Here is a 10968-nt window from a genome sequence, read left to right on the forward strand (position 1 = left end):
TTCTGTACAAGTAGGCATACGGAGATTTGTTTTGATACGCCTCTGACGGAGGAGAAGACGTCTCACATCCGCCTCCTCGCCTCGAAGCCCCTATCACCACCGCACCTAGAAAAAAGGAGGTGCCGCATCGGCTGTGCCATCCCCTGCCGTTGCTGCCGCCGAGAAAAGAGGCTGCGTCTGCTGCCAGCCCCTACATACCGTCGCATGCCCAAGGATTGCCGACGCACTCATCGCTGTTCCCTGGTGCTGCTGGAGGGCTGTAGCACGGTAGCGTCGCTGATCTAACAACAGTGCGGCAAGGACGATCCTTCTATCTGTGGAAGAACCAAGCAGGTCTAATAATTCCCTTCTCTGTAATTAGCCTTTGCGATTCTGTTTTAGGTATTCACCAATTGATTGTGCTATTGAATACATCAAAATCATATGCTGATCATGATATGTGGCTTAATTGGATGAGTAGCCTCACATTTTCATATATACCATCTACGGGCTACCTATATAGATCATGTATGTCATGTTAGTTTCAGGGTTGGAATGATTATTTAGTTTTGCAGTTTAATTTTTTTTGAATGGTCTAAAATCTGAATGTTCCTTTTTCACCAGTAAGGCACGATGGTGTTGACCTAAATTCTATGACAATCTGCTTGATTAGAATTGTAGTCCATCCACAAGTTGATGAGTGAGCATATTTTTTTTAATATCTGTATGAATAATGTTTCGAGGCCTCAGAGAGCAAAATGTCTGTACTTGTATTAGCATATCATTAATGTTCATCCATATGACCACTATGTATTACGAATTAAAGGTGACTTTTTTCATTTGCACAGCTCACCACAGATGATGGATCGAAGTTGGATGAAAAAAGCAAGAAGTGAGTCAGCATATCAAGATGGTGTTGAACAATTCTTGGCTTTTTCTTACCAGGACCTTTCACAAGATAGTGAGATACTTTGTCCGTGTAAAAAGTGCAAGAACAGAATAAACCAGAGCCGTGATGAAGTAAGGACACATTTGCGATGTGATGGTATTCTTCAAGGTTATACTACATGGGTACATCATGGTGAGGATTATGAGAGACCAACAATTGCATTTGTTGATGTGCCAAATATCACTAGAAATTTGGCTAATTCAGGTTCAGTACAAGATGGTCAGGATGGCATGCAAGAACTGCTACGTGCTGCATTTGGAAGGGATGCAAGTATGTCTAAAGGCGTAGTAGATGATTTTCAGTCAGGCATTCCAGATATGGAACCATGTGTCAATGAGAAATATGGGAATCCAATAGAAGGTGATGCATCGGGGAGGGAACAGAATATATATGCAAGGTTCTTGAAGGATGCACATGCAAGGTTGTACCCTGGGTGTAAATATTCAAGGCTATCATTTTTGGTTCATTTATATCATTTGAAGTGCCTACATGGTTGGTCACAAGAATCATTTTCAGCACTACTGGGGCTATTATCTGCTGCACTTCTTTCTGAAGCAAATCTCCCTAAGACATATTATGAAGCGAAGAAAATCATCCGTTCATTAGGTCTTGATTATATGAAAATTCATGCTTGCCCCAAGGATTGCATGCTTTTCCGAGGTGACTGTGCCAAAAAAGATTTTTGTCATGTGTGTGAGAGCTCTCGTTGGAAGGTTGATAAGAAGAATGCCTCTTCAGTTGAACCTAAGGGGAAAAGGAAACCTGCAAAAGTCTTGCGTTATTTTCCATTGATACCTAGGATCCAAAGGTTATTTTCAACCAGCAAAACTTCAGATGACATGCGATGGCATGATGAGGCCCGTATAAAAGATGGAAAACTACGGCATCCTGCAAATGGTGATGCTTGGAAAGAGTTTGATAATAGACATCGTGATTTTGTAGGAGATGCTCGTAATGTACGCCTTGGTCTTGCTAGCGATGGATTTAACCCTTTCGGGAATAAGAATCTAAAGCACAGTACATGGCCAGTTATGCTCGTTCCTTACAACCTTCCACCTTGGATCTGCATGAAGCAGACATCTTTAATGTTGTCAATGATCATCCCGGGACCAGATTCTCCAGGTAATGACGTAGATGTTTATTTGCAGCCCTTGATCGATGAGCTATTACAGTTGTGGAAAGGAGTTCAAACATTTGATGCATCTTCAGGAAAGGAATTTCCTCTCCGTGCTGCGCTATTATGGACTATCAATGATTTTCCTGCATTAGCTTACCTATATGGATGGAGCACTGGTGGAACATATGCATGTCCTTCTTGTGGTCCTGAGACAAAATCGTTTCACTTGAAAAAGGGTAAAAAGATGTGCTATATGGGTCATCGTAGATGGCTGCCAGGAAATCATAGATACCGAAAACTAAAGAGGCAATTTGATGGCTCAGTTGAAACTGGACTTGCACCTGAAAAAATGAGTGGCACTACTATTTTGAGAATGTTACAAGGCAAAGAGTTTGTGTTAGGAAAAAAGGGACGCACGGCAAAGAAGGTCAATAAGAAAGACAAGAACAAGAAATTGGAAGTTGTTAGTGATCAGAAACACAAGCGTAAAAGACCAGGAAAAAAGAAGCAACAAAATGGGTGCGGTGATAAGGCGAAGAACCCAGAAGATTGGTTGAAAAAGAGGTCAATTTTCTTTATGCTACCTTACTGGGAACTCAACTTATTAAGACACAATCTAGATGTAATGCACCTAGAGAAAAATGTGTGTGACAACTTTATAGCAACTTTATTAGCTATTTGTCGTAAAACAAAGGATGACCTTAATGCAAGACTAGATTTAGTTGAACTTGGAATTCGAGATGATCTTCATCCTATTGTAGATGATGAAGGAAAGCAGAAATTTCCTCATGCACCTTTTACCATGTCTAGAGAACAAAAGGAGATGCTTTGCTCAGTAATCCAAAACCTAAGAACCCCTGATGGCTATGCATCAAACATATCTAGATCTGTCAACATGAAAGACTGTACATTGGTCAGACTAAAGAGTCACGACAATCATGTTTTACTACATGACATTCTTCCAGTGGCACTCCGTTCCTGTTACCCCAGCAAAGATGTCATGAAAATTGTTGTTCAATTATCTAATTTCTTCAAGAAGTTGTGCTCTAAGGTTATAGATGCAGATGAGCTGGTAAAGCTTCAAGAGAGTATTGTGATGACACTTTGTGATATGGAGAGACTTTTCCTACCATCATTCTTTACTGTTAGTGTGCATTTGATGGTGCACTTGGTAGAAGAAGTTAAATTGGGTGGCCCCGTTCAGTACCGGTGGATGTATCCCATGGAGAGGTATAATTACGTTAAATTTCCATTGTCACTGTTAATATTTTTTAACACTTACATGTGTCCATGATTTTGCATTTAGATATTTTGTTCGGCTAAAGGCACTTGTGAAGAATAAAGCTCAACCAGAAGGATCAATTGCTGAAGGATATTGCATGGAGGAGTGCATGACCTTTTGTTCGAGATTTATAGAAGGAACTACACGTTTGACAAGGGCGTATTCTAGGAATCCTGCACCTTCTGATGAGAAAAAAGACATGTACCTGTTTGATAGTGTTGGTGTACCAATTGGAAAGTGTAGTACTATCAACCTTGATAAGAAGCTTCTTGTTCAAGCACATCGGTACATCTTGCGACATTGTGATGAACTTGAAGATTTTCGCAGGTATGTTTATATAGTTCTCCCTGCTATGTTTATTTATTTTCTAACTTGATGATATGACATTGCTCCTATTGTTGCAGAGAATTCTTGGATGAGGAGAAAAGCAAATTGTGTCACTCAACTAATTTGACATCTTTTTTCAGTGAGAAGTTGATCGATGAACACTTTCCTGACTGGTTGGAGAAAAAGGTGTGACAATCTGAAATTGCTCCATATTATGCATGGCATTCATACAAGGAATGGATATAATTTTTTTCATTTTATATAGGTTGTCCTAGGAGATGGAACAGGCATCATGGCAAAGGTTAGAGCTTTGGCTGCAAAACCGAACAGATATGGTGTGAGATGTAGTGGCTATATTATTAATGGTTTCAGGTTCCACACTATGAGCCGAGAGGCTACACGGTTGACACAAAACAGCGGTGTTGTGAATATTGCAGATGATGGGGTTAATTATTATGGCAGACTATCAGATATAATCGAATTATCATATGTAGAATACAAGGTAGTGATATTTAAATGTGAATGGTATGATGTTCATCATCAAACTGGGTTACGGCAAGATGAGTTTGGATTCACACTTGTGAATTTTTCTCGAAAAATTCATACAGGGGAAAAAATTGAGGATGATCCTTTTGTCTTTTCTTCACAAGTGGAACAAGTCTTTTATGTCCAAGACCCAAAAGCTGAAGCATGGCATGCTGTGGTGAGAGTTAGCCCACGAGATACTTTTGACATGGGTGTTGAGCAGTCGGTGGATGAAGAAGATTAGACAAGCCTTGGTCTTTCTAGTGTTCTGATGCTATAGATTAATAATGTAGATTTCCTTTTTGCTATTCAGCTAGAAACTATAATTTCGATGGAGTGACACTCAATTATATGTACAGACAGAGAGATCATCTGGGTCATTTGTCTTGACTCTAGAGTGTATGCTGTAATTTAAACGAGCTATAGAGTTCATTTGAACCAGTAGCATTACAGAAATTGAGACCATTATACCCAGATCATCCAGCACCTAACCATTTAGCATAGGTTCTGTTGCAATAAAATTGACACCATTCGGAAGTTAATATATTACACAGAATAGAAGCATCCAGGTCTAGAAACCATTTGGAAGTTAATATATTACATAGAACAGATGTGGAGGACCAATGGTTCAGCAGGCGACCAAGCCCTTGGCCAATGTTAAGAACACCTATGAAATAGAATAATAGTTCCGACATCTACCACATTAATATCGTTGGCGTAGTGGTCTGGCTCCAAGTTTTCAAGGCCACAAGGTCACGGTTCTATTCTGTGCTATAGCACAATTTTTGCCATTCTTTTTTCCCAATTTTTAATTTGCTATTTTTATCAATTTCGAGATACATCTAATGTTTGATTTTTTTATCAGCCTGAAATAGCAATTCACATATATGGTTTCACGCAAGGGCTAGAAATCTTATGGGTTGATATATAAGTCATATAAAGGTAAAGAGGTTTAATGATAGTTGGAAGACATGTATTGACCTCTAAAAAAGATATATGAAATAGGTATACTTACATTTTGGTATCTCATATGGGCATCATCCACCATGTATCTTTATCATCTCTTCTTCCAAATTAGTTTGTCACTCAAAGGATATTTGTTAACAACACGCCTAAACTAATGCTAGTGACTTGCTCTATCAATATATCTATCTCATCCTCTTCATTTGAATAAGTGTGTCAATTGGAAGGCCATTATTTACATTGAACCCAAACTAATGCAACTTACTTGCTCCTGAAAAATATGTTTCTCGTACTCTTCTTCTAAGTGAGTTTGTGACTTGAAAGAGAAAGACCATTATTAAAATTATTGTTGAAAAGATATGGGTGGTCATCATAACTTATTAATTAGTCAACTTTCTAAGAGATTCCATCTAAATACAAATGGAACCTTTACCTTCCTACACTAAATATGTTAAATATAAAGAGATTCCATGTAAATACAAATAGTTCCCATTTAAATGTATGTCAGATAATATTTTAAAATATTTCCAATGCTTACAGATGGGATCTTTAGCTCCGTACAGTAAATATGTAAAATATAAAGAGATTCCTGCCTACAAATATTTTATTGGGGGCCTATTTGTATTTAGATAGCCTGCACGTTCAAAATATTGACAAAATTCAAATACCGCTATAGATGGCCTGCACGTTCTATGACTTTTTAGCTAAAAATTGACTTGCCGCCAAGAAATTGCATTCCTTTGCCGCCTAAGGGCCCAAGTGTCAGGGGATTAGCGAATAAATCTCCGCGCTTAACCTCCCCACGTCCATATTAAGCGCGTAACTCCCCCGTTTCCTCCCTATGCATCCTCGATCTTAGATTGGTGTGGATTCCCTGGCGTGCCCACCACCATGCTGATCTTCACCAGTCCCGGCGCCCTCCAGTCGCGATCTTTGGGGTGCGGGGCTGTGGCAGAACCAAGCTGAATTATACCGGCTCAAGTACGCGAGTCCACTTTCGAGGGCTCCAACGTGCTTCAAACGGTATAATCCCTTGGCCTGTCGGGTAACGTCCCGATAAACCACCGATACACAGGATCAAATAAGGTTACCTCACACGAAGGTGAGTCCAGAGATACAATCACCATCACGTTTTACATCATAGAGAATTACATTACAAGAGTTTCCAAAAAGAAGTATGAAGTTTCAAATTTAGAGAAAAGATTACAAACTGTAAAACTAGGGTTAAAAATAGCGGAAAACATACGCGATGACTACAACACGTCGTTAAGACGGATGTCATGCTAAGCCCGGGCACGACATCACTCAATATCACCAGTGCTGGCCGGGGACGGATCCCATTCCACGGACCAACCTTCTGAAAGAGCACAGGGCCAAGGCATGGGAAGAGTAGGGTCTTCAAGACTTTACCTGCAAAATATATAACTAGCAAGGCTGAGTATACTAATACTCAGCAAGGCTTACCCGGGATTGGGTATACTTAGCCCATAACTAGACTTATGAAAGCTTATAATGGTTCTGGGTTTAATTTCAGCTGAAAAGCAACAAAGAGTAGATCCTTAATTTCAAGTTTTAGCTCTCAGGTTCTAGTTAATTATCCATCCTAAGTAAGCACCTATAGCTAAGCAAGCATGGTGTAATCTTTGGTCAAGCATCATCTTTGATAACCATAATATTGCTCTTGTTACTCTATGTGATAAAGGGATTAAGCAGTCTCAATCTTCGTGAGAGGCGGACGATTCTGAATCGAATTTTAACCTTGCAAGGTAAACCTAACTCACACGCTTCGAACATCCAACGATAGTTCCGAAGCAACCGTTTGCCTTTCATTCCGACTCGTGGATCAGATCCACCACAAGCGACTGCAGGAACATACGCACATCACCCGTGCAGGACATACGTCTGTAGCGCGACTACAAAACCCGTATTCCTGGTTGCCCTTGCAACACGTATTTCCTCAGTCGAACATGAGTAACCAAAAGAAGCAAATCGAGTGGTGGGAGGTATGTCCACTCCTCGGGCCGATTGGCTACTAGGCTTGCCGCTTACCCATAACTCACGGCATGTGGTTAGTACTTTCAAACGCTTAACCACCGCTAACACACCCCGCGGCCTTATCCAATTCAACAACACAGACGGGGTATCACCTCAACCATGATACCTCACAAAACTCCCGTCCGGCATCCTTATAGTGATAACAGGAATGTAATCATTACAACCCTATATCGCGCGAGTGACAGGAAATCACCCGACTTCTACCGGCCCTATTAGCATAGCAGCTAGTCGGACTCAAGTACTAGTATCCATCACATTGGTTCCTAGGAGAATGCAACTAGAGTTTCAAACAATTCCTAAGAACTTAATGCATAGAATACGTAATAGATATAGATTGCAGTGTAATAAAAATAGTAGGTTATGTCCGGGGCTTGCCTTTACTGGCGGGGCTGGGGTTAGTCAAGTTAATAACGTCCGAACTTTGGTTCGGGCCTTCAGAGAATTCCCTGACGAAGTTCTCGGGATCTTCAGAATAACCTCCTTCTGGTTCCGGGATTAGCTGATAATTTCCGTCGGCGAGAGAGATCGAGTCTACATGATATGCAAGATGGAGTTCAATGGATGCACATACTTTCATTTCAATTTACGGTAAAGTTGCAATCCAATAGCTAATGCTCGAGAACTCATGGTATAAGAAACCTAAGTTTTGAATCATAAGCATCAACTCATGACTAAAGCATTAATTTAATTGAAAATAGAAATTAAGTATTCAAGTTTAAATTAAATTCAAATTTGAATGTGAACCCTAAGTAATTAGAGTTATAAAGTTTTGAAAACTTAAACACAGCTTATTGTGTATTTAAAAGATTTTGATTAAAAGATCTAATTAGATAAGCTTCACTGAAAAGATTTAGTTAATTGTATTATAAACAAATTGAAGTAATCCAAGATAAATATTAAAACATAAATTAGAGTTAAATTCAGATTTAGATTTGAATTTAAACTTTTTGAGTAAAGAATGTTATAAGATTTTGAATATTTAAAAATAGATTACTTCATAATTCATGATTAAGAGATCTAATTGATTAAAGTTTAAAATGTATGCTTAGCAAATTTTTGCTCAAAATAATTTGAAATGGTTATCTTAAAAGAAATTAAATTATATCATGAATTTAGATTTGAAGATTTTATATCACTTTATATGTCATCTATAGAAATTTGTATATCAAAAATCATGATCACAAAGTTAACCTGTAAGGTAAAAATTGGAATTACGGATTGGATATTACATTTCCATGTCTTAGATTCAATATAGATTCAAAAATATTTTGTTTCATATCAAAGTTACTTAATAGAAGTTGTAGAGTTCAAAACCTAGTTTCAAACAAAACTGGTTTTGCAATTTTTGGAATTTCCTACAATTTTCTACTGAATTTACAAGCCAAAAATACCACTCACATAAAATCACAAGCACCCATTTATTTTTATTCTAAATACAGTACAAACTATCTATTTTCACAGCATGGTCATAAAACAAAAGTGATAGAATTTGAAATGAAGATTCAAATACAACTGGTTTCACATTTTTTTGAATTTTCTATGATTTTCTAGGAGTTTTCCAAGTTCAGCACATTGGAAAAGGGAAAGAAACGAAGATCTTTCATTTAGACCCTCGAAAGGAAATAAATTGTCGCAGACAAGCCCCCCTGCCATGGCCGGCCGGTACAAGCTCGACCGAGCTCAAATCCAAGGAGGAAGAAGCTCGGATGGCAAGAGGAAAAGGGGTGGGGAGCGAGAGGGCACCGAGACACACCCGATTGAGGCCTTAGCCGGGCTTGAGGCGGTCGGAACAGGGGCCGCCGGCGGGAGGCAGTAGGGCGGTGGCAGGGTGGCACTGGGAGCAGTGTTCCGGCGAGGGAGAGACGCAAAAGAATGGGGGCTTAGCATCAGGAGATCCCGGGGCAACTACTTATAGGAAGGAGAGGGTATGGGAGGGGCGCTAGGCCGATGGACCACGGCGGCGTGGAGGGAGCGGTACTGGTGGCGCCCAGGCGGCCGGTGGCGCGCGCGTGGCAGAGCAGGAAGGGGCCACGGAGGCGGGCTAAGGCGGCGGGCAGGGCTAGGGGCGGCGCACGAGGGTGAGAGGGCAAGGGGGAACTCACTGCCGGCTTGAATTCCGGGGAATTGCGGCGCCGGCACAGTAAAACAGGGGAGCAGAGAAGATTAACCAGAGGAAGAAGAAAGGTTGGAGACGACTGGACCAAAATGTAATTTTCCAAAATTCCAGGGACCTGTCTGTAAACCAGTGATAACTTTTAAGCTAGAGCTCAAAAGGAAAAGTGTTCAAAATGAAAGTTGTAAAACTTTTCAAGCTCTACAACTTTGATTTAGGGTTTGAATTCAAAAACTCGAAGTACGCAACTTTATTTTGAAACTTGTAACAAACTTTAAATTTTATAAAGATTTGTCCTTGTTACATATTTTACACACAGCTTGGGCCTAGGTGCAAGTTTTCAGAACTACCATGATTACTCGCATTCTTATAATTTGGCCCCTAGTAACTTTTGAAAATTACTTTTGTAACTCATGCATTTTGCACAAAAGGACTCATATTTTTATAAAATTACACATAGGGTCTTATTTCTACAAATACATCCAATCTTATACAAATCAACACATGCATTACATTTCATACATATTATGATACAATTTGACACCTAGGGTGTCACAGCCCTCCCCCCTAAAAAGAATCTCGTCCCGAGATTCGAAGGTAGAAAGAATCAGACGATTAAGTTTGGGGATTGGCTTTGAAGGAAGTTTGGGAAATTCTGTTGAAGATAGGATTCTGTTTCCCAGGTTGCTTCTTCTTCGGTGTGGTGATCCCATAAGATCTTGTACATCTTAACTGTCTTTCTTCTGGTGGCTCTTTCCTTGGTATCCAAAATTTGAATAGGTTGCTCGGTGTAAGATAGATCAGGTACTTTAATACACTTCTCAATGGCGGTGGTTTCAATGATCTCTGTAGGTACTTTAATACACTTCTTGAGTTGAGAGACATGGAAAACATCATGAATGGCAGCCAATTGAGATGGAAGGCGAATTTTGTAAGCTACAGGACCACAGACCTTAAGAATCTCAAAGGGTCCAACATATCGTGGTGCTAACTTTCCTTTTATGCCGAAACGCTGGACACCTTTGGTAGGAGAGACTCGAAGATAAACAAAATCTCCTACTTGGAATTGTAGTGGTTTCCTTCTTTTATCTGCATAGCTTTTCTGTCTAGACTGAGCTATTTTGAGATTGGCTTGAATAACCTTGACCTTATCTTCGGCTTCTACAACCAGATCGGGTCCGAAGATTTTGCGTTCACCGGTCTGAGACCAATTCAAGGGAGTTCGACATCTGCGACCGTATAACGCTTCAAAAGGAGCTATCTGAAGGCTAGATTGATAACTGTTGTTATAAGAGAATTCAGCTAAGGCAAGACATTTATCCCAGCTTGTACCATAGTGGATAACACAAGCTCGGAGCATATCTTCAAGAATTTGGTTGACTCGCTCAGTCTGTCCATCAGTCTGGGGATGATATGCAGAGCTTCGAATTAATTTAGTTCCAAGAGCTGACTGCAACTGTTCCCAGAAGCGTGCAATGAATTGGGGCCCTCGATCAGAAATAATGGTCTTAGGGATACCATGCAACCGAACAATTTGATCTAGATAGACTTCGGCATACTTCTTAGTGGTGTAGATAGTTCGCACGGGAATAAAATGAGCAGTTTTAGTAAGTCTATCTATAATTACCCATATAGAATCATGCTTTTGAGATGTATTG

General features: G+C 39.9%; 1 protein-coding gene across 1 annotated transcript; it reads left to right on the forward strand.

Annotated features, from left to right (window-relative positions):
• Nucleotides 1–840: 840 nt before the first annotated feature.
• LOC112890434 lies at nt 841–4423 on the forward strand. Its single transcript, XM_025957325.1, has 5 exons — nt 841–3275; nt 3352–3654; nt 3732–3840; nt 3920–3998; nt 4263–4423. Exons 1-5 carry the CDS (start codon nt 841–843, stop codon nt 4421–4423), a joined length of 3087 nt encoding a protein of 1028 aa, XP_025813110.1.
• The last annotated feature ends 6545 nt before the right edge of the window (nt 4424–10968 follow it).

This window comes from Panicum hallii, chromosome 4 (genome assembly GCF_002211085.1).
Source record: "Panicum hallii strain FIL2 chromosome 4, PHallii_v3.1, whole genome shotgun sequence".
In the NCBI taxonomy this organism is placed as follows: Eukaryota; Viridiplantae; Streptophyta; class Magnoliopsida; order Poales; family Poaceae; genus Panicum; species Panicum hallii.

Bases quoted from the DNA above. Each gene is read 5' to 3' on its own strand.
- LOC112890434 (XM_025957325.1), top strand. From the start codon at position 841: ATGGATCGAAGTTGGATGAAAAAAGCAAGAAGTGAGTCAGCATATCAA. The intron at 3,655-3,731 runs GTATGTTTATAT...CTATTGTTGCAG, and splicing joins GAACTTGAAGATTTTCGCAG to AGAATTCTTGGATGAGGAGA. The intron at 3,841-3,919 runs GTGTGACAATCT...CATTTTATATAG, and splicing joins CTGACTGGTTGGAGAAAAAG to GTTGTCCTAGGAGATGGAAC.